The sequence below is a fragment of the Coregonus clupeaformis genome, chromosome 26, assembly GCF_020615455.1.
Source record: "Coregonus clupeaformis isolate EN_2021a chromosome 26, ASM2061545v1, whole genome shotgun sequence".
NCBI classification, from domain to species: Eukaryota; Metazoa; Chordata; class Actinopteri; order Salmoniformes; family Salmonidae; genus Coregonus; species Coregonus clupeaformis.
This window is the reverse complement of record NC_059217.1, coordinates 46,623,514-46,651,017: the sequence shown is the minus strand read 5'-3', so window position 1 is coordinate 46,651,017 and position 27,504 is coordinate 46,623,514. Positions and strand designations below refer to the sequence as shown.

General features: G+C 45.4%; 1 protein-coding gene across 1 annotated transcript; it reads left to right on the top strand.

Annotated features, from left to right (window-relative positions):
• Positions 1-433: 433 nt before the first annotated feature.
• On the top strand, positions 434-24,047 carry LOC121587287 (E3 ubiquitin/ISG15 ligase TRIM25-like). Its single transcript, XM_045207645.1, has 3 exons — positions 434-1,030; positions 8,963-9,078; positions 23,693-24,047. Exons 1-3 carry the CDS (start codon positions 434-436, stop codon positions 24,045-24,047), a joined length of 1,068 nt encoding a protein of 355 aa, XP_045063580.1.
• The last annotated feature ends 3,457 nt before the right edge of the window (positions 24,048-27,504 follow it).

Genomic DNA, 27,504 nt, shown 5'->3' with positions numbered 1-27,504 from the left:
GTGTATTGTTGTGTATTGTAACTTATTAATGCACTGTTGGAGCCAGGAACACAAGCATTTCGCTACACCCGCAATAACATCTGCTAAATATGTGTATGTGACCAATAAAATTTTATTTTATTTTATTTTTGAAAGTGTTCCATAATTCTCAATCCGCATTGCGTTGTGCCTAAGAACAGCCCTTAGCTGTGGTACTGTATATTGGCCATATACCACACCTCCTCAGGCCTTATTGCTGAATTAGAACACTTAAGTGTATTATAAGGCCTCTCTCTCTTCCTCCATTCCTCCAACCCCTCCCTCCCTCCTTTTAACCCCACCCCTCTGGCAAAACCAGGAATTCCATCCCCCTCCCACAAACTCTCTTCTGAGGAAACGAAAATGATCTGAGTCTCTGTGTCGTCTGTCTGTCTGAGTGTGAACAACCGTCCAAATGGCTCAGCAGGGAGTTCTGCTGGACCAGGACCAGTTCTGTTGTTCTGTCTGTCTGGATCTACTGAAGGAGCCAGTCACCATCCCCTGTGGACACAGTTACTGTAGGAGCTGTATTGAGGGCTGCTGGGATCAGGATGTTCTGAAAGGGGTCTATAGCTGTCCTCAGTGCAGAGAGACCTTCACTCCAAGGCCTAATCTGAGGAAAAATAACATGTTGGCTGAGTTGGTGGAGAAACTGAAGAAGACAGGACTCCAGGCTGCTCCCCCTCCTGCTCTGTGCTATGCTGGACCTGGAGATGTGGCGTGTGATTTCTGCACTGGGACCAGAAAGCAGAAAGCCCTCATGTCCTGTCTGGTGTGTCTGGCCTCTTACTGTGAGACTCACCTCCAACCTCACTATGAATCTCCTGCTTTCAAGAAGCACAAGCTGGTCAAAGCCACCGCACAACTACAGGAGAAGATCTGCTCTGATCATGACAAACTACTGGAGGTTTACTGTCGTACCGATCAGCAGTGTATCTGTTATCTGTGTACAATGGATGAACATAAAGGCCATGATACAGTGTCAGCTGCAGCAGAGAGGACTGAGAAACAGGTAAGACCAGAACTACTTGTTGGTGACTGTCTAAACAAAGAATTAAAGATACAGTAGGAACTAAGGCTGTTTGAATATGAGATCATTCAAATGAAATCGATCCTCATCAGAACAAATATGAACACAAACCTGGAGTTTATTGAGTTTGCTCCAAATGTATCACAATTTTCTGAAGTCAAACACTATTATCATTCCGAATGTCCTTTTAGGAGTTCAAAGTTCAGTCTCAACCCCTTGATACATGTACATCTACCATAAAAACTATAATAATTAACATAGCAACATATTAATATCATATTGTAAATGGACCATCAATATTTTAGACCTTCCTCTCTATGGGCCCTATGTCACATTACTATACTATTGATCTACTGGACAAATAAAGCTTGATAGCTCATTGAAGAGTGATTCTCCACAGAGGCAGCTGGGGATGAGTCAGCAGAAGGTCCAGCAGAGATTCCAGGAGAGAGAGAAGGAGCTGAAGGAGCTCCAACAGGCTGTGGAGTCTCTCAAGGTGAGTATTGTTGACCAGAGGAGACACACCATTTCACATCTCTCCTCCAGTCAGAGAGAGAGAGAGAGAGGTAGAGGGGCCCCTATCCAATCCAACTGACCCCACTGTTGGGAACAGGCTGTCTGGACCCCTTTCAGAAAATAGACTGCTTAATGTAACCGGCGGGATATGAACCCGGGTCTACTGAGGGAGAAACCAACATCTTGACCGTTACACCAAGAGGACATTCCCTATTGGGCTGAGGGCCGACACTGATTTTGAAGTCGCAGGCGGGGCTACCTCATCACGTAACCATGACTGACTCATGTCCCCTATACATTAACATGGTTGCTTCCGTCCCTCTCCTCGCCCCTACCTGGGCTTGAACAAGGGACCCTCTGCACACATCGACAACAGTCACCCTCGAAGCACCGTTACCCGTCGCTCCACAAAAGCCACGGCCCTTGCCGAGCAAGGGAAACAACTACTTCAAGGTCTCAGAGCGAGTGACGTCACCGATTGAAATGCTACTAGCGCGCACCGCTAACTAGCTAGCCATTTCACACCGGGTTACGTATACATTAACATGAAGCACTCGCTCTCTCTCTCAATTTAATTCAAAGGGCTTTATTGGCATGGGAAACATATGTTTACATTGCAAAACAAGTGAAATAGATAATAAACAAAAGTGAAATAAACAATCAGAAATGAACAGTAAACATTGCACTCACAAAAGTTTCAAAGGAATAGAGACATTTCAAATGTTATAATTCAAGTGCAAACAGAGTGAGCCATTCGCCAGACTGAGTTCTGGAGGTGAAATGGAAATGAATGAGGGAGAGTTAAGTGAGGTAGAAGGTGTGGTGAAGAGCTCAGAACCAGAGCCTGGCATCAATGGACATGATAAAGAAGAATCTGGTGCAGTAGGAGTTACATTGTTGTAGAAAGTGGATCCATACCTTTTGGCAGATCCATTTGTAGTTTCAGGGTGTGTGGGAAAGGAGTTGGGTGCAGTTTAATCAGTGAAGGTAACTTTTATGATGAGTTTCTGGTATGGAGAAGTTCAGGATGTAAGAGAGAGCAGTCGACACTCAGCTGGAAGTTTGATTTACGTTTATTTCAGTAATGGATCATATAATAAGACGAACTTGCTTTGCCTCTTATCAAATGACTGACTTCCTTACCACATCTTTCAACTTATATAATGCCCTTCCAACCTGCTTTTATCCAGTTGCTAACTATTACTAACTGCCACTCACTTCCTACATATCATTCCTCTCCTTGGTGTCGTGTGACACCCTAGCCAGGCCATTCCATCACGTACCCATCCTAATATTAGCACCAGTGGCCCCCAAACTGACCTTCTATTCCTCACTCGTGACACCACTAACACATGGTGTGTCCTTGTCCTGTGTCCACATACAGCTTATGAGTTGCGCATACATTAATGAATGTTGCATTACAAATCATCATTACAGTAACCTGCAGTGGACTTGTGATATTTGTGACCAGATGGAGTGGGCGCTCCGTGTCACGCAACTTTGGGTCAAGATCTGTTTCTTGCTTTGCTCTTAGGAACAGGGCACCATTGAAAGGAGTGATTTCTGGGGTAGCGTTAAGTGTGGAGGTGGAGCAATTCAAGTTGAAGCTTCTTGGTGTTTGTGATGCCCGCCGTTTGTTGCAACACAGACCTGGTGTTGAGCGTGGTGAAACAGAGGAGTCACTGTCAGTCCTTTTGAGTTTTGAGTCTTTACCCAATAAAGTAATGGTAGGATATATCAGTTATCCTGTTAGAGCTTTTTGTGCCGAATCCACTGCACTGATTCAGGTGCAACGTTTATGATCGTGTTGCAGCAGTTTGTAGGAGGGAGATTCCAAGATGTGGGAAGTGTGCAGGAGGGCATGGGATAGAGGTTTGTGTAGTTTCGGTGGATAAAGTTGTGTGTGTCAACTGTAGGGATGCCCATGTTGCTGGGGATCGGAAGTGTCCGGTGCGAGAGAGGCAGGTTGAGGTGGCTAGAGTCAGAGTAGTGCAGAAGGTGTCGTATGCTGAGGCAGTGAAGAAAGTAGAGGAGGATGGGTCAAGGGTGAGAGATCCTGAGAGGATCCCTGTGAGTAGTAGATCTGTGCCAGCACAGAGGGATAGGCCAACGAGTGATATATGCTTCAGTAAAGATAGCTTCTTAGCGTTCATAGCAATGGTTATCAACTGTACCGCACAAATGGAACGTAAATCACAGAAAATAGATGTTGTGGTGGCAGCTGCAGAGAAGTATTTGGGCATACAAGATTAGACTTCAGAAGAGTTACAGGGTGTGTTGAGTGGTGGTGTCCCGTCCTCCCAGGCCGTTGGCATGGTGCAGGATCAGATAGGGTCAAAGTAGTGGAATGGGGTAATGGGTATTCAATGTGTAGGGTTAGTTGGAAGGGTGTTTTTTAAAATTATTATAGTTTCCCCTTTTCCCATTTTGTATCACCAAGTAAAATGGATGTATGTTATAGTCCAGTAGGGGGCGGTAATGCAACATATTGGATACCAACCGCCGTTAAACTCCACCGAAGAAGAAGAACCGTTCTATTACGCTATGTACAGTGTTGTAACGATGTCTCTGTCTCTCTCATTCCATCACTTTCACGGTAGTTGGTTGTGTGGGTCTCTGGTTATGAATGGGGTGCTGACAGACAATCGTTGATGGATATTTATAGAGCTCTGATCAGGACGCCAATTGATTACTGGTGTACAGTTTATGGAACAGAGGTAAAGACTTGGCTTCAGAAGCTGGACAGAATCCAGTATATAGCTTTAAGGATATGTATTGGTGCATTTAAATCAACATCTGTATGTGCCTTACTGGTGGAGGCAGGTGAGATGCCTTTGGATATACAGCGTAAAAAATGGTCATTATCTTATTAGGTTGAAAGGCTGTGAGGTTGAGCATCCCACTGCTACTGTTCTAGATGACTGTTGGGAATATACTAGTAGACAAGACAGTGGTTTTGGTTGGACAGTTGGAAAGCTTGCTGATGAGAGTGGTTTGAGGGAGTTGGAGGTTGGCCCTTCTGTGGTGATAGGGGATGTTCCTCCATGGTTACTCACAGACCCTGTTGTTGATCTAACCTTGGTAGAGAAAAGGAAAGATTGGTCAGAAGTCAGTGATATAGTGAAACTGGTTGACAATTACATTGGTAGACGTTTTTATGCTTTTTTACTGCTTTTCACAGATGGATCCAAGGACCCAGATAGTGGGCTTACAGGAGCAGGCGTTTACGTTCCTGAATTTGATGTGCAGATATGTAGAAGACTAACAGATGAACTGTCAGTATACTCAGTTGAACTGTTGGTGATAATAGTTGCCCTCCAGTGGGTGGAGGACGTACAACCTGTTAGAATTATAGTATACTCAGATTCTTTGTCTGTATTGAATAGTTTATCATCTGGTAAATCTAATAGGAGTGACCTGCTATTGGAGGTATTAATGTTATTATTGAGAATTGAGAGAATGGGGGTAGTAGTGACATTCTGCTGGGTCCCAGCACATTCTGGTGTGGAAGGGAATGAAATTGTAGACCAGTTAGCTAAAAGATCTTTGAAATGAGATATAATTTATATTAATGTTCCACTGGGTAGAGGTGAGGCCAAATGTAAGATCAAAGCCATTTTGATAGATGTGTGGCAGAAGAGATGGTACTCTGAGCACAAGGGCCGGCATTTATATGAATAGTTTACAGTTTTACAGAAAGGTCGATGGACCAAGATTCAAAAGTCAGATTAGGAAGGAAGATGTGGTGTTTACTAGATTGCGCTTAGGACATTGTACATTGAACTTTTCATTACATTTGGTTGGCAAGCATGGGAATGATTTGTGTCTGGGGGGTATGGTCGATGAAACGGTGGAGCATGTGTTGTTAGTATGTTGAAGAGAGGGAAAGATTGAAGTGTAGGGTCATTGAGGTTGGACGGGGTTGGGGGGGTTTGGAAGGGATTTTGGGGATGGGGGAGGGTCTATTAGAAGTTAGTAGGGCTCTTTATTTTCTCAGAAGTACTGAGTTAGGTAGGAGGATATAGAAATGTTGGAAACCGTGATTGACCACACACTCCAGCACAGTAGGTGGCGGCATGCACCTTTAACGTTGGTTTGTGGACCGCCATTATATCATAGAAGAAGAAGTTGGTTGTGTGAGAGACTTTGTGGTTCGTGAGGAGGGCTACTATTCTTTTTTCTTTTGGTTCTTGCGTATTTTCTGAATGTATTTTCTCATGGTTTGAGGGTTTGTTTATTGGTTTCCACTGTTTATCGTTTAGAGTTGAGGGGGGAGTAGGGGTAGTTTGTTAGGGCGGCGTGATGGCCTCAACCGAGTGGAGAAGAAACGCTGTCGCTTCGGGTCCGTTCCGGAGAAAGGTGTGGAGGAAGTTTTGCTCATGGTCGGCGAACAGGTTGGAGCGGAACATCTGGACTCTGCATCCAGAATGAACAAGGCGGTGGTTGTGTTAATGAAAAAGGTTTGTCTTGTTGTGAGGGGTGTGTTGGTGCAGATGTCGCCTCTTTCGATAAGAGTTGTGGTGGCTAATCTGCCTCCGTTTATTACTTCCGAACAGACCCCAAGTAGTTGGTTAGTTTTGGTAAATTTGCAAGTGGTTTTCGTGTGCTCTCGGCTGGGTGCCAAGCGGAATCCGTTAAACATGTTGTCTCTTTTCATAGACAAGTGTTTGTTTCTTAACAAACCTCAAGGTTACACAGGGGAGGGGTGGAACACAGGGTTTGCTAGCACAGATAGTTTTGGGTGTTTCTAGTGTGGGGATCATCAGTTATAGGCTACAAGCAGCAATATGATTGATAGTTAGGACAGGTATTGAACCCAAATCATCCCTACTCAGATGCGCTAACCTCAACCCTAGTAAACATGCATTATAAAAACCTTCTATAGAAAATTATCTCATATTGGGAGTAAATAGCCTCTGAATAGAAAAGAAAAAACACTGCATCTTCCAGCCCACCAATAAATGACATAATGCAACCTTCGCGGTTAGCATATTTACCTCAACATGCCCCTCGCTTGCCTGAGAAGGCAGAGTGCTCGATGCTGGTTGATGAATTTGACAATTAATGTACTAGGAAAATACGTTTTTGTCGACCAGAGGTGACTGAATTAATGTTCAGGCGTATTGATAATCATTATAGTAATGAAGTATAATTTCAAAACATGAGCATAAAAACAGGTAATAATAAACATGAATCATCATTATATTACTTCACAGTAATGTGTTTTCAGTCCTTCCTCTTGCGTTAGCAGTGTGGAAAGGGACAGTAAAAAGCTCAGGCAGGAGTTTTCCTGTGAAACGAACCCACAACCCTGGCGTTGCAAGCGCCATGCTCTACCAACTGAACTACACGGTAGTAGTGCATGGCCAAGTGGTGGTGGTACCAGGAGGGAGGAGAGTAGTGCATGGCCAAGTGGTGGTGCGCAGGCCGTGGAGAAAGCGGTGGTGGTGAGGGTTGCAGCTGGGCTACATGAGCTGAGGCAGGTTTCTGTAGTAACAGAGACTCCGGTGGGCGAAGGCTTGGTGGGCTCATCCCAGGAAATATTGCCTGTCATTGGGGAAGAGGCTCTGATCAGGGGGGAAGTGCAGGGGGGCAGAGACTGGGGAGGAGGAGGACGGTACCGTGCCAATGGAGGAAGAGGAAGAGGGGGGAGGTGAGTCTGCGGGAGCGGAGGACAAGGCGTCTCGTTTTCAGACGGCTCATTGGATCCAGAGCTGACAGCCAGTCAGGCTGAGGGCCCAGTATATACGCTGAGAGAACTTTCTAGGTTCCTGATGGAGACTAAAAGGGAAAAATAAAGTTCTGCTGGAGTCTTATTTGATTGATCCTGGAAGGTTTGTAAGGTCAGTACAACACGTGATGAAGAATGAGGGGTTTAGTGTCCTCTCACCCAGGAAGTGGTATAGGCTGAGAAAATGGGTCATGGGTTCTTAAGGGCATGTCTTCAGAATCTGCTTAAATGGATGGTTTTTTCTGGCATGGCGGCTTTATGGGCTTCTCTACTGGTTTCTGATTGTGGTGATTTCCCTCCCACCTCTTATGGAGATTTCACGGTTAAACTTCCTTAACATGAACGGCGGCAGAGACTGGGGGAATATGTCAAACAAAAACATTTAAATGCCATGGCAGAAATCTTAGTGCAGGGGTAGCAAAAGAGGTGTGTAAGGGTAGGTTGTTAGTGTTTAGAGCCCAAATAATGACCTTGTCTTTGCTTTCATAAATGTGTCTGCACCTGGTCCTCTGTAGCTCAGCTGGTAAGCACGGTGCTTGTAACGCCAGGGTAGTGGGTTCGATCCCCGGGACCACCCATACACAAAATATATATATATATATATATATATATATATATATATATATATAGCACGCATGACTGTAAGTCGCTTTGGATAAAAGCGTCTGCAAAATGGCACATTATATTATATTATAGTACAGGGCTCAGTTCTCTGTTTCATCAGAGGGGTTGGAAAAACAGAGTGGGGAAACCATGAAAATCCCTTGTTTTACGTTTGTCTGATGGGCGGGTAACTTCTGTTGTGGGGGAGAGGAGGGAGCCTGATGGGTGGGTAACTTCTGTTGTGGGGAGAGGAGGGAGCCTGATGGGTGGGTAACTTCTGTTGTGGGGAGATGAGGGAGCCTGATGGGTGGGTAACTTCTGTTGTGGGGGAGATGAGGGAGCCTGATGGGTGGGTAACTTCTGTTGTGGGGAGATGAGGGAGCCTGATGGGTGGGTAACTTCTGTTGTGGGGGAGATGAAGGAGCCTGATGGGTGGGTAACTTCTGTTGTGGGGAGATGAGGGAGCCTGATGGGTGGGTAACTTCTGTTGTGGGGAGATGAGGGAGCCTGATGGGTGGGTAACTTCTGTTGTGGGGGAGATGAGGGAGCCTGATGGGTGGGTAACTTCTGTTGTGGGGAGATGAGGGAGCCTGATGGGTGGGTAACTTCTGTTGTGGGGGAGATGAGGGAGCCTGATGGGTGGGTAACTTCTGTTGTGGGGAGATGAGGGAGCCTGATGGGTGGGTAACTTATGTTGTGGGGAGATGAGGGAGCCTGATGGGTGGGTAACTTCTGTTGTGGGGAGATGAGGGAGCCTAATGGGTGGGTAACTTATGTTGTGGGGAGATGAGGGAGCCTGATGGGTGGGTAACTTCTGTTGTGGGGAGAGGAGGGAGCCTGATGGGTGGGTAACTTCTGTTGTGGGGGAGATGAGGCAGCCTGATGGGTGGGTAACTTCTGTTGTGGGGGGAGATGAGGCGCGGCTGTGGAGTTGTACTCTGATTTATAGAGGGCAGAACTCTGTGATCCTGGGTGTTCTCAGGTTCTGCTCACAGACCTTTCCAAACTCTCTCTGTCACAGAGAAATCAAATTGACATTTCCCTGGCCTTTCACAAACTCTCAGCTGCTGTCTCTCTGTACCTGCCTGTCCAGGAGTGGGGACAAGGCCTGGTGGACCTGGAGAGCAGGGTGGCAGCGTTCTGACTCAAAGCAGCGCAGAGGATTCTGTACCGTACGGAGGTGGGCTGGAGGGAACCAGCATGTGCTCTGTTGAGGAGGGCTGGTGGTTTGGGGCTGGATCAGCAGCTCTTCACCATGAGGCAGGAGAGACTCAATACAGCAGGGGTCTCTGATTTCTATGCTGCAGTACTGAGGGCTGGAGCAGCCTGAGGAGGGGCCACCACCGTTTCCACCACTGCAAGTGACATCAGAGACTGGGGACTGGCAGGAGAGTCCGGAGGACTTACTGACTTTTAACACTCTGAGCTTAGTGGGAGTGAAGGGGCATCAGTGGCAGGGGGTTGTGGGGGCTGAGAGCATGGCAGGGTATAGGTGGAGGGGCTCTATAAGCTCCCAGTGCTGGAAAGGTCAGGGGTCGTCCAGTGGAGGGTATTACATGGAGCCCTGGACACCAATAGCTGGTTGGCTCGGGTTGACCTGGGAGTTGGGGAGGGGTGTCCGTTTTCTGCAATGACAGACTGTTCATCATGTTTTTTCTGTGTTGCCAGGGTAATGCCATTACTGTTGACGCCTTAGGGTTGAGTTTGAGTTGTACAAAATGATCAACAGTGTGGAGATGTTTCAGGAGGTATGGGGGCTCAGGGGGGCTGTCTGTACGGCTGGAGAGGAGGGGTTGGATGGACGGTTGGAATGTGGTGCTGGATGGTGTATTGTACTGTGGTGTTGGGTACTGGATAATGTGATTGTGTGGAGGTTGTGGTGTCACGCAATGTGCTTTTAGGGGTGGGGGTGTTAGTGTAATGAGGATGGCTCATTAAAGTAAGACAAGTCAGTCTCTCTCTCTCTCTCTTAACAGCGCTCTGCACAGGCAGCAGTGGAGGACAGTGATAAGATCTTTACTGAGCTGATCCGCTCCATTGAGAGAAGGCGCTCTGAGGTGAAGGAGCTGATCAGAGCCCAAGAGAAGGCTCAAGTGAGTCAAGCTGAAGGACTCCTGGAGCAACTGGAGCAGGAGATAGCTGAGCTGAGGAAGAGAAGCACTGAGCTGGAGCAGCTCTCACACACAGAGGATCACATCCATTTCCTCCAGGTAACGCAACTGCCTCGATCCAGTGATATGAAATTAAAACTCAATGTGAAACTCTCAATCATTTGGTTCTGTTCTCTCTCTCTCTCTCTCTCCCCCAGAGTTATCAGTCTCTCTCCGGTACCATTGTATCTTCAGACTTACCCAGCATCGTTGTCCGTCCTCTTCAGTACTTTGGAGATGTGAGTAAGACTGTGTCTGAACTGAGAGAGAAACTAGAAGACGTCCTTAAAGGAGAATGGACCAAGATCTCCACTACAGGTGTGTTGAAAATAATAAGAACATCAACTTTAGACCATTGAAAGTTCCCTACTAGTCATATACATGTGGAATATGGTATGATGATAACATTCCCTCTCTCTGTGAATGTGTTTGTGTGTCTGTAGTGAATATAGTGGATGTTGTACTGCCTCCAGAGCCCAAGACCAGAGAACAGTTCTTACAATGTGAGTCTCTTTATTCTGAAGTAACTAACAGTCTCTTTTTACTGACACTCCTAACAATCCCTCTAGAAATATATAGCAATAGTAGATCTAATCAAAGACTGGGTATCTATCTGACTCCTCATATTTCTCTGATTTGATCTCTGCTGTGCTCTAATCAAAGACAGGGTAGATACAGTATCTGACTTCACTTATTGTTCTAACTCCCCTCATTGGTCTCTGCTCTGCTCTTCTCCCAGATTCCTGTCAGCTCACACTGGACCCAAACACAGCACAGACACTCCTCTCTCTGTCTGAAGGGAACAGAAAGGTGACCTATACAGGCCAAGTCCAACCATATCCTGTTCATCCAGACAGATTCACAAACTACTACCAGGTTCTGTGTAGAGAGGGTCTGTCTGGACGCTGTTACTGGGAGGTGGAGTGGAGTGGGGAGTGGGTTTATACAGCAGTCTCATATAAAGACATCAGCAGAACAGAGACAGATGGTGTATTTGGATACAATAACAAGTCCTGGAGTTTACAGTGTTATAGTGGTAGTTATTGTTTCATACACAATAATGTTGTGACTAAAGTATCAGGCCCTCAGTCCTCCAGAGTAGGAGTGTACCTGGATCACAAGGCAGGTACTCTGTCCTTCTACAGTGTCTCTGACACAATGACCCTCCTCCACAGAGTCCAGACCACATTCACTCAGCCCCTCTATCCTGGGTTTTGGCTCTCTTTACAAGGTACTGCTGAGCTGGTTAAACTGTAGTAGGGTCCACATAGATACTAGTCATGCTGGTGTAGTCTATAGCTGAGCTGGTTAATCTGTAGTAGGGTCCACTTAGATACTAGTCATGCTGGTGTAGTCTATAGCTGAGCTGGTTAAACTGTAGTAGGGTCCACATAGATACTAGTCATGCTGGTGTAGTCTATAGCTGAGCTGGTTAAACTGTAGTAGGGTCCACATAGATACTAGTCATGCTGGTGTAGTCTATAGCTGAGCTGGTTAAACTGTAGTAGGGTCCACATAGATACTAGTCATGCTGGTGTAGTCTATAGCTGAGCTGGTTAAACTGTAGTAGGGTCCACATAGATACTAGTCATGCTGGTGTAGTCTATAGCTGAGCTGGTTAAACTGTAGTAGGGTCCACATAGATACTAGTCATGCTGGAGTAGTCTATAGCTGAGCTGGTTAAACTGTAGTAGGGTCCACATAGATACTAGTCATGCTGGTGTAGTCTATAGCTGAGCTGGTTAAACTGTAGTAGGGTCCACATAGATACTAGTCATGCTGGTGTAGTCTATAGCTGAGCTGGTTAAACTGTAGTAGGGTCCACATAGATACTAGTCATGCTGGTGTAGTCTATAGCTGAGCTGGTTAAACTGTAGTAGGGTCCACATAGATACTAGTCATGCTGGTGGTGATGGTCCCCAGATGTGATGATTCATTCTGCTCTGTTTTTATGTACAATGATTTGATTGATTTGATCTTCAGAAGATGTTGTGAATTACAATTCAATGCATTCATATTTTTTAAGTGCAATGTTTTAATCTTAAATATTCACATTAATCATGATGTATACTGTTAATGTATGTTGGTTGTCATTCAGAACCATTGAAATGTTTTCTCAATTGGTTCTCTGTCTCAATGTCATTTTCCTCAGTATCATGGAACAGGTAGTGTTACTTACTTGCTAATTGAACTATATGGGCCGGTTTCCCGGACACAGATGAAGCCTAGTCCTAGACTAAAAAGCATGTTCAATGGAGATGTCCGGGAAACCGGCCCTAAATTTGGCATCTTTTATTCTCCCATACTGCTCAGTCAAGCAACATTAAACCTGTCCAGCAGGTGGTGTTATTAACCAAACAATAAAAACATCAGCTATCTTGACTTGTCACTCAGTATATCAGTAATGTTCAGAATTGTACTTTAATATCATTGGAGATTGATGGTCTTTTTAATCCACTACCCAGAGTCAGGAACAGATGAAGTTAGGTCTGCTACTGTTCAGTTATTAAATATGATTCATGGTGATGGGAAATAAAACATACATCTAGTAGTAGTTTTCCTTTGCTATTTATTCCAAGGTGTGTCTTTAACTTGTAAATGGATTGTGTTGAAGCTGGCATGTGGTGTGGATGATAGAATAGAGTGAATAGAGGAGAGAAGAGAGGAGGAGAGGAGAACATCATATAGAAGACAGATAAGATAGAGAGACAATTCATACCCAGGGAGTTACTGACTCTGGCCCAAATGACACCCTGTTCCCTACGTAGTGCACTAGGCTACTTCTGACCAGATCTAAAGTAGTGCACTACATAGGGAATAGGGTGGAGATTGGAGATTTGCTCACTGTCATTAGAATGAAGATTTCCATACAGGAGTTACTGTCTCTGTCCCAAATCTCTCCTGTTCCCTACGTAGTGCACTAGGCTACTTCTGACCAAATCTAAAGTAGTGCACTACATAGGGAATAGGGTGGAATTTGCTCACTGTCATTAGAATGAAGATTTCCATACAGGAGTTACTGTCTCTGTCCCAAATCTCTCCCTGTTCCCTACGTAGTGCACTAGGCTTCTTCTTACCAGATCTAAAGTAGTCTTCTAGATTTTACATGTTTTCTCCCTGTCATTAGAAAATGACAATATGGTAATGACTTTAGTGGTTTCCTCCCCCTTTGTGTTTATTGGTTGTGTGTTATGTGTGTTGTTGTGTTAGGTTTTCCCCTGTTTCCTAATGGAAAATCCATTAACAATGAATCACAAACAAATTATATTCCAGTTGTGTTTAGACAACTTCATGGCTGACATCCCCCAGTTCTGTTAAGACCCATTTAACTGGGTCACATTCTAAATGGTCACTTGTATTGATAGTCCATACTGGGCCTAACTGGGGTTAACCATACTGGAGGGTTTCTTTCTGCACACATATTCCCTCATCTCCAGAACTTTACCTGATGTCCTCTCTCTCTCTCTCTCCCTCTCTCTCTCTCTCTGTCTCTCTCTCTCTCTGTGTCTCTCCCTCTCTCTCTGTCTCTGTCTCTGTCTCTGTCTCTGTTCTGTCTCTGTTCTCTTTCTCTCTCTCTCTCTCTCTCTCTCCTCTCTCTCTCTCTCTCCTCTCTCTCTCTCTCTCTCTCTCTCTCTCTCTCTCTCTCTCTCTCTCTCTCTCTCTCTCTCTCTCTCTCTCCCCTCAAACCGTATAGAAAGCAGACAACCTCAATATGGTTCCATTCCTGTAGTTATCAGGACACATGAGGTGTGGAACTATTATCTCCTTTCTAAGTGTGAACTTGTCCACTTCCCTTCATGGATTTAAAAGGAAATGACTGGTATATGTAAACTCCCTCTACCCCATGCCAACACCAATCCAATGCTTTTACATTTGAGAGGAGTAGTGAAGGAATGCTACACTTCAGGAGGAAGGAGAGATTATTGGGACACACCCATGGAGTGATGATAGAGGGATGTGAAAGAGGAGAGAGGTAATGGTTGGACTTGACTTATTTATTCTCTCATTAGACTTATTCTGTTTCAATAACATAACTGTATAACACAAAATAAGTACATTTAAGGAAGTATCCATGTATTATAGATTTTATAATCACTTTTGTACTATTTTCACAAGTATGTGGTAAAATTTCACAACTCTTAATACAAAACTCAAAACAGATAATCAAAAAGGCTGTTTTTTCAAAACTTTAAGCACATTTTCAATTGACTAAGTGCAACACACAAAGGAAGTATCCTTGTATTATATCTTAATATGTGAAATGCTCACTTCCTCCCATAAGTCATTAGTAGTTGATGTAGGGTTTCATCTGTCAAAAGGTAAATTACACCTGGTGACTTATGAGTTATAAATGTTATTACTGTGGAGTCACCATGATCAGATTACTGTGGTGTGTGTGTGTGTGTGTGTTAGTCTTTGATTAGTTTAGTCATCAAGGCTGAGAGGATGTATCTATTTGAAAGGGTGTCCTGGTCTTTGATCAGACCAAATGGTTGTAAAGTCCTCAAGACAATAGAATGGTTGTCAGGCAGTGGAGTCTGGTGGGAGGAGCTATAGCAGGACAGGCTCATTGTGATGTCTGGAATGGAATAAATGGAACTCAGTCAAACATGTGGTTTCATGTGTTTGTGTTTGATACGTTCCATTGATTCCATTCCAGCCATTACAATGAGCCCGTCCTCCTATAGCTCCTCCCACCAGCCTCCTCTGGTGTCAGACCTGCATGGTGCCTCAGGGTCTGTGTAGGAACTGTGAGGTGGGTGTGTTGGGAACATTATTCCCTATTTTTCATAGTTCCACAATCTATTAATAGCCAGAGATGTGAATTAAACATTCTGCCAATCATGGTTATTTTATTTATAACCACAGAATTAGGCAGATTCAAACAAGACAAACATGCTTATTTTTAAAGTAAGGACATGTGCAAGAAAGCTTACTTGTAAAACTAAAATAACCAACACCCTTTCTTGTGATGGGTTGTAATATATATAAAAATATAATAATATATTTCCATTCACATTGTGTGTGTGTGGTCCAATGTGTGAGGGGCTTGTTGTGATCCTGGGGGTAGTGCATTGGTCTGTACACTGACTGTATGCCTTCTTAATATTGAGTTGCATCGGGTGGGGGGCTGTTGAAACTGTTTTGAATGGGGTGTGTTTTGGGGTCTGGGGGTGAAATCAAACATTGTATTCAAACTGGTTAGGGGGTAGACTTAGACCCCCAGAACATTCACACCTGGTCCTTTGTTGCAGGATTTGTTTTAGACATGTTTGTACATTAATTTCTTACATTTCCATTCCCAGGTTGAATGTCAATAAAAGTAATATAATTGTATGTATGACATTACAATGTCCAGCTACATTATACTCCACATAGCTTTATAGGAAGCAGACTTTACAATGTCCAGCTACATTATACTACACATAGCTTTATAGGAAGCATACTTTACAATGTCCAGCTACATTATACACCACATAGCTTTATAGGAAGCAGACTTTACAATGTCCAGCTACATTATACACCACATAGCTTTATAGGAAGCAGACTTTACAATGTCCAGCTACATTATACTCCACATAGCTTTATAGGAAGCATACTTTACAATGTCCAGCCACATTATACTACACATAGCTTCATAGGAAGCAGACTTTACAATGTCCAGCTACATTATACTCCACATAGCTTTATAGGAAGCAGACTTTACAATGTCCAGCCACATTATACTACACATAGCTTTATAGGAAGCAGACTTTACAATGTCCAGCTACATTATACTCCACATAGCTTTATAGGAAGCATACTTTACAATGTCCAGCCACATTATACTACACATAGCTTTATAGGAAGCAGACTTTACAATGTCCAGCTACATTATACTCCACATAGCTTTATAGGAAGCAGACTTTACAATGTCCAGCTACATTATACACCACATAGCTTTATAGGAAGCAGACTTTACAATGTCCAGCTACATTATACTCCACATAGCTTTATAGGAAGCATACTTTACAATGTCCAGCTACATTATACTCCACATAGCTTTATAGGAAGCAGACTTTCCAATGTCCAGCTACATTATACTACACATAACTTTATAGGAAGCAGACTTTACAATGTCCAGCTACATTATACTCCACATAGCTTTATAGGAAGCAGACTTTACAATGTCCAGCTACATTATACACCACATAGCTTTATAGGAAGCAGACTTGACAATGTCCAGCTACATTATACTCCACATAGCTTTATAGGAAGCAGACTTTACAATGTCCAGCTACATTATACTCCACATAGCTTTATAGGAAGCAGTCTTTACAATTTCCAGCTACATTATACACCACATAGCTTTATAGGAAGCATACTTTACAATGTCCAGCTACATTACACACCAAATAGCTTTTATAGGAAGCAGTTCCTAATCTACTGAAACTTCTTCATGGCCAAGTTGTTTAATTGAATAATTTTGACCCACCCTTGGTTTTTGAATTTATTCAACTATGAATTTGGCTCTATACTCCAGCATTTTAGATTTGATATTAAATGTTTTATATGAGGCGACAGTACAGAATGTCACCTTTTATTTGAGGGTATTTTCATTAATGTCTGTTTTACTGTTTAGAAATGAATATACTGTATTTATCTAGGCCCTCCATATGTAAGTTTCATAAGTATTTGGACAAATTCACTTATAGTGTATTACACTTTGTCAAAAGTTTAGTATTTGGTCCCATATTCCTAGCAGGCTATGACTCCATCAAGCTTGGGACTCTTGTTGGATGCATTTGCAGTGTGTTTCGGTTGTGTTTCAGATGATGTTGTGCCCAATAGAATTGAATGGTAAATAATGTATTGTGTCATTTTGGAGTCACTTAAACATATTATGTTCTTATTTACAATACAAGTGACTCCAAAATGACTCGATATGTAATTTACCATTCAATTCTATTGGGATTTTGTTTTTATGCAGATTTTTGAATATTCGCATGAAAATCTGTTTCCATTCGACTGGCGACAGATTTTCATGTGAACATTGTAAAATCTTCATAAAAACATGGTCATTTTACCAGCAGAGATGTTTCCATCAAATTGACGTTGTGATGTCACGAGAGGCTGTGTCCTGGAGGGACGTTACATCCCCCTGAGATGGCTGCAAACCCAGACAGCTATGGCTCCATCTGCTGGTATGGTCGGGAACTCCAACCCTCTATGGCCAATCTTCCCACGCAGCTGAAACCAATCAGGAGCTGATGAGCTGAAGGTTTGTTGAAGGGAAGAGACACGGTCTCCAACCTGGGCTCTCTGGAGGACAAGAGTGCTGCACGTCCACTTCCATGAGGAATATAAGGATTTGGAGATACTTACCTTTGGGAAATACTCACCTTTGGATATATGCACCTGTGGAAATACGTGTGGGACATTTGGAAGGACGTTTTGCTGGGTTGGCCACTAGCTGCAACGTGGAATACAGTAAGACTGGGGAAAAGTTATTTGAGCGAGGGAGAGTTATGATTTTGGATGTGGAAGAGACATCCCTGAACTGTTAAACCTTAAAGAGCCACCAGAGAACAGAATTGTGTTATACTTTCGTTAGTTTCCCAAGACCTTTAATAAAATCCTTGTTTTGGTTGAACCTGGTCTCCTTGCACTACTTGAGCAATCCCGCTGAAAGCTGTGTAGCCTCTCGTGACATCACAGATGGTGGAGAATACGGGCACGCTCAAGCGTTAATAGTGCATGTCAGAGGAGGATACCGAAGGTTTGATCACCCAGTTTTCCAAGTTGGCCGTAGGCTCCCCGCCGACTGAAATGGAGGACATATTGAAAGCCCTTGTTGCTGGCCAGCAAGCCCAGATGCAAGCAAACGTGGCTCTCTTGGAGGAGCAAAAGAAAGCCAACCTTCTGAAGGCAGAGGAATTGCAGTTGCAGAGACAGAGGGTGGTCCAAAATACCCGCCCAATAAAGGCAAGTGACTTTATATCTAAGATGGGAGCTACCGATGACATTGAGGCATACCTGCATGCATTTGAGGCCACGGCCACTAGGGAAGCCTGGCCCAAGCAACAGTGGGTTGGTCTGTTAGCCCCCCTTTCTAACCGGGGAATCGCTGAATGCTGTCCGGGACCTGGGCCCTGACCAGGTTACTGACTATGATGCCCTGAAGTCTGAGATCCTCAGCAGATATGGACTCACAAAGTTTGGTATGGCCCAGCGCTTTCACAGCTGGACCTTCCAACCAGACCAACCTCCTCGGGCGCAGATGCATGAACTTGTCCGAATCGCAAGGAAATGGCTGGATCCGCAGAGGAATACAGCAGCGGCGGTGGTGGAGGCCGTTGTGGTGGATCGTTACCTACGCGCCCCTGCCTTATGAGGCAAAACGGTTCATCAGTCAACAGGCCTTGACCACGGCTGATCTGACCGTGGAAGCTGTGGAAAAGTACCAGGCCACAGCGGAGATGCTGAATGCTTCCCGAAAAGACCCCAGGAGTGCGGCCCCACCCCAAATGGGAAGAACCCGTCCAAAGGACCCCAAGGTCTCGAACCCAGCCACGTCAGGACTTATCCCGGCTCCAGGGGGAGCCAGAAACCAGGCGGGTCCAAGAAGAGTACACCAGGAGGGGGAAACTCGACAGTGTTACCGGTGTGGGGAGATGGGACATATCTCCTGGCAGTGTGGGAAACCAGCCGATGAACCTATGCCCACTGCGGAGTCCTCCAGCTCAGCACCCACACACCGTTTTGCCTCGCTCTTGGGAGTCGTAGATGGCGGCCCAGATCGACCCCCCCACCTGCCCGGTAACTGTGAATCACCATGATGTGGAGGCCTTACTGGATTCTGGTAGCCGGGCCACCCTGGTGCGTAAGGATTTGGTGGGCCCAACGTGTCTGACCCCGGGGAAAGTCCTCCCAGTTTCCTGTGTCCATGGGGACACCAGAGAATACCCCATTACTGAACTTACAATGACCAGCACACGGGGAACCATACACACGACGGCGGGGTGGTTGATTCCCTCCCCGTCCCTGTCCTAATTGGACGAGACTGCCCAGCCTTTTACCCACTCTGGAGAGAGTCTCAGGAGAGGATAACCCGAGTACCTCGGAAACGGAGAGGCAAGACTCATCCTGGGAAGGCTCCGGTGCAATCCTCCGAGTTACTCACTCCCGCCCGGGCTCTGATAGGGATGGCAGGTGCCCAGACCGACGCAGAGACGGAGCTACAGAATCTGGACAAAGAACTGTCTGGTCTGAAGGGGACCGCTGAGAGGTATCGTTTGTTAAAGCAACAGTTAGACATGAAGACAGAAGAGTTAGATATCCTCCAGGCTAAACTCCAACAGAGCTCCTTCCATAAGCAACAGGAGGAGCTGGAGAGGCTGCGCAGGACCATCGAGGAGTGTGAGGAGACCCTGCGCAGTAGTAAGGAGGTCCAGAAGAAGGCAGAGGAGAAGTACAAGGTGTTGGAGAACAAGATGAAGAATGCGGAGGCAGAGAGAGAGAAGGAACTGAAAGCTGCTCAACAGAAGCTAAACTCTGCTAAAACCAAGGCTGATGCGTTCAGTAAGAAACTCAAGGAGAGACAACAGGAGGCTGAGTCCCTGGTCCTAGAGTTGGAGGAGTTGAAGAGAGAGCAGTCTGGCAAGCACCACGGCAATGCGGACGCCCTCTCCCGGCGTGATGCCTTCTTCGCTGCCTTTACCCCGACGAGGACGTCGGTCCCGAGGGAGGGGGATGTGTGATGTCACGAGAGGCTGTGTCCTGGAGGGACGTTACATCCCCTGAGATGGCTGCAAACCCAGACAGCTATGGCTCCATCTGCTGGTATGGTCGGGAACTCCAACCCTCTATGGCCAATCTTCCCACGCAGCTGAAACCAATCAGGAGCTGATGAGCTGAAGGTTTGTTGAAGGGAAGAGACACGGTCTCCAACCTGGGCTCTCTGGAGGACAAGAGTGCTGCACGTCCACTTCCATGAGGAATATAAGGATTTGGAGATACTTACCTTTGGGAAATACTCACCTTTGGATATATGCACCTGTGGAAATACGTGTGGGACATTTGGAAGGACGTTTTGCTGGGTTGGCCACTAGCTGCAACGTGGAATACAGTAAGACTGGGGAAAAGTTATTTGAGCGAGGGAGAGTTATGATTTTGGATGTGGAAGAGACATCCCTGAACTGTTAAACCTTAAAGAGCCACCAGAGAACAGAATTGTGTTATACTTTCGTTAGTTTCCCAAGACCTTTAATAAAATCCTTGTTTTGGTTGAACCTGGTCTCCTTGCACTACTTGAGCAATCCCGCTGAAAGCTGTGTAGCCTCTCGTGACATCACAACGTGTTGAAGATAAATGGCTGTGCGTGATGACGTAATGCACATACAAATATATATTTTAGAAAATACTAATATATTTTTGCAGTTAAATTCCCATGTACCGGTTAAAAACGTTCTGTTAAATGGGTTTCCATCACATTTTCAACTCTACCGATGGTTTTGTCAGATGTTTTGGGGGCATTATATAGCGAACGTGCCCACTCTGGACAGGCTACCTACATGATGACATTATTATGGACAAAAAGACCCTCGATATTTATTGGAAAGGAGCATCAAGCTCATCACCGTGCACTTTCACCACCCTGTGAAGTTCAGCGTAACTTATTTCATCTGTAGCTTAATAAACTGCATGGTTTCCCGAGTCGTAGTGGGAGGACCACACCACATATCATCGTGTGACTCCAAGTTTACTTCAATATGATGGTTATTATATCAATATTTGTGCATAAAGCCGTTTCCACCGCCATTTCTCGCTTGATTAATTCTACAGAGGTATTTGCACCCCACTGCATCCACATGTTTCTTTACAATTTATGATCATTTTACATGACTGAAAATGAAAGAAAACTTTTGATTTGACATATTCATCATTCACCACTGTGGCTTCTGAATAGGTCACTGTACATTTATGGAACCTTTAAAACGTTGTAATGTTTTACCACAACCTTATATTTGGTTACACGTCACTATGGCTTCCATCCCTATATACCTCAGTGCATCCATCCAGGACTAACGTCTCCAAACAGATCTAAAAGGCCTCCCCCCACCACTCAGACTTTCAAAGGAATTAAAGTTATCTCTGATACTCTGCTGTGCAGTTTGTTGTATGGACATTGCAGAGGCCCTTTTAAAATATCCACTCTGCTGTCTGGATCTACCAAAGGATCCAGTTACTATTCCCTGTGGACACAGCTGTATGCAACGTCATCTTCTTAGCTTGACTTCCATCCCCCAAAAACCTGTAGATAGAGAGTACACAGTCAAGAGGAAGCCACTCCCTGTCCTCTGGTGTAGAGTTCCATGAAACAGAAAGTCATTTTTGACACCCTGTTGCTCAACCTTCAGGTGAAAGCACTAAAATGGCTGACAATCTAGAACTGTTCTGTTGCTCCGTCTGTCTGGATCCACTGAAGGATCCGGTGACTACTGCCTGTGGACACAGCTACTGTATGGGCTGTATTAAAGAAAGCTGGGATCAGGATGATCTGAAAGGGGTCTACACCTGTCCCCACACTCTAAACAATACTGGGTTGTTTGGTTGACCCAAATGTTGGGTTGCAGGCGTTGGGTCACTTAGTTGGGTTGTTTTCTTTAAAAACTGCTGGGTTATGGATGCTGGGTGTTGGGTTATTGTTGCTTGGTTATTGAGATATGACCCATCAGGTCAGATCAGAAGACTGTAGGCATAGTTTAGTAGGGGTGTGGCTTTCAGATAGTTATTTTTAGCCACCCATGAGAGTAAATATAATTCCTGTTCATCTGGTCTGTTGCGGAGTTAGCACATGTTAAGGTTGAACATTGACATTTTTGTAGCTTCAATGATGCTTATAGAGTTTCCTAAAAGTCCACGTATGTCTCATTGTTGGGCTATAATACAGTGGTATACCTTATTATAATATGTAATAAATACTCTACATATTATAGAATAATTTAATAAGGAAACATTGAGTTTACAGTATGTAAATGTGATATGATAAACTGGAATGACATTTACTCTCACCGCGCCACGCCCATAATAAGCCACGCCTCCTTAAAATAACCTACAGTAAGGATGACATTAAAACAGACCCAGTTGCTAAGGCAACCAAGCATGACATTAAAACAGACCCAGTTGCTAGGTCAACCAAGCATGACATTAAAACAGACCCAGTTGCTAGGTCAACCAAGCATGACATTAAAACAGACCCAGTTGCTAGGTCAACCAAGCATGACATTGAAACAGACCCAGTTGCTAGGTCAACCAAGCATGACATTAAAACAGACCCAGTTGCTAGGTCAACCTAGCATGACATTAAAACAGACCCAGTTGCTAGGTCAACCAAACATGACATTAAAACAGACCCAGTTGCTAGGTCAACCGAGCATGACATTAAAACAGACCCAGTTGCTAGGTCAACCTAGCATGACATTAAAACAGACCCAGTTGCTAGGTCAACCTAGCATGACATTAAAACAGACCCAGTTGCTAGGTCAACCAAGCATGACATTGAAACAGACCCAGTTGCTAGGTCAACCGAGCATGACATTAAAACAGACCCAGTTGCTAGGTCAACCTAGCATGACATTAAAACAGACCCAGTTGCTAGGTCAACCAAGCATGACATTAAAACAAACCCAGTTGCTAGGTCAACCAAACATGACATTAAAACAGACCCAGTTGCTAGGTCAACCAAGCATGACATTAAAACAGACCCAGTTGCTAGGTCAACCAAGCATGACATTAAAACAGACCCAGTTGCTAGGTCAACCAAGCATGACATTAAAACAGACCCAGTTGCTAGGTCAACCAAGCATGACATTAGAACAGTCCCAGTTGCTAGGTCAACCAAGCATGACATTAAAACAGACCCAGTTTCTAGGTCAACCAAACATGAGAGTAAAAAATACCCAACTGATAGTTAAATTAACCCGTGTTCTGTTAATACTAACAACCCAACATATTGGGTTATTCACGCAACCAAACTGTCTGGGTCAAAATAACCCAACATGTTCTTTCCACTACTTAACCTGCGCTGGGGTACTAAATAAACCAGATTGAGTGCAGTGCAGACATACCTTCACCCCAAGACCTATTCTGAACAGGAGTGCTGTGCTCGCCTATGTGGTGGAGAAACTGAAGAAGACAGGACTCCAAGCTGCTCCTCCTGCTCACTGTCATGCTGGACCTTTAGATGTGGGGTGTGACATCCTCAGTGCAGACAGACCTTCACTCCAAGGCCTAATCTGAGAATAAATAACATGTTGGCTGAAGTGGTGGAGAAACTGAAGAAGACAGGACTCCAGGCTGCTCCCCCTCCTGCTCTGTGCTATGCTGGACCTGGAGATGTGGCGTGTGATGTCTGCACTGGGACCAGAAAGCAGAAAGCCCTCATGTCCTGTCTGGTGTGTCTGGCCTCTTACTGTGAGACTCACCTCCAACCTCACTATGAATTTCCTGCTTTCAAGAAGCACCAGCTGGTCAAGGCCACCGCACAACTACAGGAGAAGATCTGCTCTCATCATGACAAACTGCTGGAGGTTTTCTGTCGTACCGATCAGCAGTGTATCTGTTATCTGTGTTCAATGGATGAACATAAAGGCCATGATACAGTGTCAGCCCAGTGGTCTCCCGAGGCCTGCACCGCTCCAACCCAGTGGTCTCCCGAGGCCTGCACCGCTCCAACCCAGTGGTCTCCCGAGGCCTGCACCGCTCCAACCCAGTGGTCTCCCGAGGCCTGCACCGCTCCAACCCAGTGGTCTCCCGAGGCCTGCACCGCTCCAACCCAGTGGTCTCCCGAGGCCTGCACCGCTCCAACCCAGTGGTCTCCCGAGGCCTGCACCGCTCCAACCCAGTGGTCTCCCGAGGCCTGCACCGCTCCAACCCAGTGGTCTCCCGAGGCCTGCACCGCTCCAACCCAGTGGTCTCCCGAGGCCTGCACCGCTCCAACCCAGGTAGGACCTGTTAACACCCTAGGGACTGGGACAGGACAGCCGGTGTGAAGTGTGTGTGGGTTTGTGTGAAAGAGAGATGGGGCTGGTGTGTGTTTGTAAGCGAGAGCAATGGGGGCTGGTGTGTGTGAGGCGAGGGTGTGTGTGAGAGACAGAGAAATACAGTGCTGTGAAAAAGTATTTTCCCCCTTTCTAATTTTCTCTACTTTTGCATGTTTTTGATACTGAATGTTTTCAGATCTTTAACCAAAACCTAATATTAGATAAAGGGAACCTGAGTGAACAAATAACACAACAATTACATACTTGTTTCATTTATTTCATAAACAAAGTTATGCAACACACAATTCCCCTGTGTGAAAAAGTAATTGCCCCCTTACACTCAATAACAGGTTGTGCCACCTTTAGCTGCAATGACTCCAACCAAATGCTTCCTGTAGTTGTTGATCAGTCTCTCACGTCACTGTGGAGGAATTTTGGCCCACTCTTCCATGCAGAACTGCTTTAACTCAGTGGCGTGTGGGTTTTCAAGCATGAACTGCTCGTTTCAAGTCCTGCCACAACATCTCAAATGGGATTAGGTCTGGACTTTGACTAGGCCATTCAAAAACTTGAAATGTGTTGCTTTTTAGCCATTTTCATGTAGATTGGATTGTGTGTTTTGGATCATTGTCTTGCTGCATGACCCAGCTGTGCTTCAGCTTCAGCTCACAGACGGATGGTCTGACATTCTCCAGTAGAATTCTCTGATACAGAGCAGAATTCATGCTTCCTTCTATTAAGGCAAGTCGTCCAGGTCCTGAGGCAGCAAAGCATCCCCAAACCATCACACCACCACCACCATGTTTGACCGTTGGTATAAGGTTCTTACTGTGGAATGGAGTGTTTGGTTTTCACCAGGCACAATGGGACCCATCTCGTCCAAAACGTTACACTTTTGACTCATCTGTCCATAGAACATTATTGATGATCATCCAGGTGCTTCCAGGTGGTTTTTGGCAAACTTGAGTCAACTTTTTGGACGAGATGGGTCCCATTGTGCCTGGCGAAAACCAAACACTGAATTCCACAGTAAGAACATCATACCAACTGTCAAGCATGGTGGTGGTGTGATGGTTTGGGGATGCTTTGCTGCCTCAGGACCTAGTGGAAACTGAGCTGCACTTCCTAACCTCCTGCCAAATGTATGACCATATTAGAGACACATATTTCCCTCAGATTACACAGACCCACAAAGAATTAGAAAACAAACCCAATTTTGATAAACTCCAATATCTATTGGATGAAATACCACAGTGTGCCATCACAGCTGCAAGATTTGTGACCTGTTGCCACAAGAAAAGGGCAACCAGTGAAGAACAAACACCATAAATGTTTATTTATTTTCCCTTTTGTACTTTAATTATTTGCACATTGTTACAACACTGTATATATATACATAATATGACATTTGAAATGTCTTTATTATTTTGGAACTTTTGTGAGTGTAATGTTTACTGTTAATTTCTGATTGTTTATTTCACTTTTGCTTGTTATCTATTTCACTTGCTTTGGCAATGTTAACACACGTTTCCCATGACAATAAAGCCCTTAAATTGAATTGAGAGAGAGAGAGAGAGAGAGAGAGAGAGAGAGAGAGAGAGAGAGAGAGAGAGAGAGAGAGAGAGAGAGAGAGAGAGAGAGAGAGAGAGAGAGAGAGAGAGAGAGAGAGAGAGAGAGAGAGAGAGAGAGAGAGAGAGAGAAGAGGGAAAGCAGCACTGAGCAGAGAGAGAGACAAGAGGGAAAGCAGCACTGAGCAGAGAGAGAGACAAGAGGGAAAGCAGCACTGAGCAGAGAGAGAGAGAGAGACAAGAGGGAAAGCAGCACTGAGCAGAGAGAGAGACAAGAGGGAAAGCAGCACTGAGCAGAGAGAGAGACAAGAGGGAAAGCAGCACTGAGCAGAGAGAGAGAGAGAGACAAGAGGGAAAGCAGCACTGAGCAGAGAGAGAGACAAGAGGGAAAGCAGCACTGAGCAGAGAGAGAGACAAGAGGGAAAGCAGCACTGAGCAGAGAGAGAGACAAGAGGGAAAGCAGCACTGAGCAGAGAGAGAGACAAGAGGGAAAGCAGCACTGAGCAGAGAGAGAGAGAGACAAGAGGGAAAGCAGCACTGAGCAGAGAGAGAGAGAGAGACAAGAGAGAAAGCAGCACTGAGCAGAGAGAGAGAGAGAGACAAGAGGGAAAGCAGCACTGAGCAGAGAGAGAGACAAGAGGGAAAGCAGCACTGAGCAGAGAGAGAGACAAGAGGGAAAGCAGCACTGAGCAGAGAGAGAGACAAGAGGGAAAGCAGCACTGAACAGAGAGAGAGACAAGAGGGAAAGCAGCACTGAGCAGAGAGAGAGACAAGAGGGAAAGCAGCACTGAGCAGAGAGAGAGACAAGAGGGAAAGCAGCACTGAGCAGAGAGAGAGACAAGAGGGAAAGCAGCACTGAGCAGAGAGAGAGAGAGAGACAAGAGGGAAAGCAGCACTGAGCAGAGAGAGAGAGAGACAAGAGAGAAAGCAGCACTGAACAGAGAGAGAGAGAGAGACAAGAGGGAAAGCAGCACTGAGCAGAGAGAGAGACAAGAGGGAAAGCAGCACTGAGCAGAGAGAGAGACAAGAGGGAAAGCAGCACTGAGCAGAGAGAGAGACAAGAGGGAAAGCAGCACTGAACAGAGAGAGAGACAAGAGGGAAAGCAGCACTGAGCAGAGAGAGAGACAAGAGGGAAAGCAGCACTGAGCAGAGAGAGAGACAAGAGGGAAAGCAGCACTGAGCAGAGAGAGAGACAAGAGGGAAAGCAGCACTGAGCAGAGAGAGAGACAAGAGGGAAAGCAGCACTGAGCAGAGAGAGAGACAAGAGGGAAAGCAGCACTGAGCAGAGAGAGAGACAAGAGGGAAAGCAGCACTGAGCAGAGAGAGAGAGAGAGACAAGAGGGAAAGCAGCACTGAGCAGAGAGAGAGACAAGAGGGAAAGCAGCACTGAGCAGAGAGAGAGACAAGAGGGAAAGCAGTACTGAGCAGAGAGAGAGAGACAAGAGGGAAAGCAGCACTGAACAGAGAGAGAGAGAGAGACAAGAGGGAAAGCAGTACTGAGCAGAGAGAGAGAGAGAGACAAGAGGGAAAGCAGTACTGAGCAGAGAGAGAGAGAGAGACAAGAGGGAAAGCAGCACTGAGCAGAGAGAGAGAGAGAGACAAGAGGGAAAGCAGCACTGAGCAGAGAGAGAGAGAGAGACAAGAGGGAAAGCAGTACTGAGCAGAGAGAGAGAGAGAGACAAGAGGGAAAGCAGAACTGAGCAGAGAGAGAGACAAGAGGGAAAGCAGCACTGAGCAGAGAGAGAGACAAGAGGGAAAGCAGCACTGAGCAGAGAGAGAGAGAGAGACAAGAGGGAAAGCAGTACTGAGCAGAGAGAGAGACAAGAGGGAAAGCAGCACTGAGCAGAGAGAGAGACAAGAGGA

What these genes read in the sequence shown, in the direction of transcription:
- LOC121587287 (XM_045207645.1), top strand. Translation starts at nt 434, where the DNA reads ATGGCTCAGCAGGGAGTTCTGCTGGACCAGGACCAGTTCTGTTGTTCT. An exon ending in CAGAGAGGACTGAGAAACAG is followed by an intron (nt 1,031 to 8,962) that starts GTAAGACCAGAA and finishes ACAAACTCTCAG; the next exon opens with CTGCTGTCTCTCTGTACCTG. An exon ending in GGATTCTGTACCGTACGGAG is followed by an intron (nt 9,079 to 23,692) that starts GTGGGCTGGAGG and finishes GCCATGATACAG; the next exon opens with TGTCAGCCCAGTGGTCTCCC.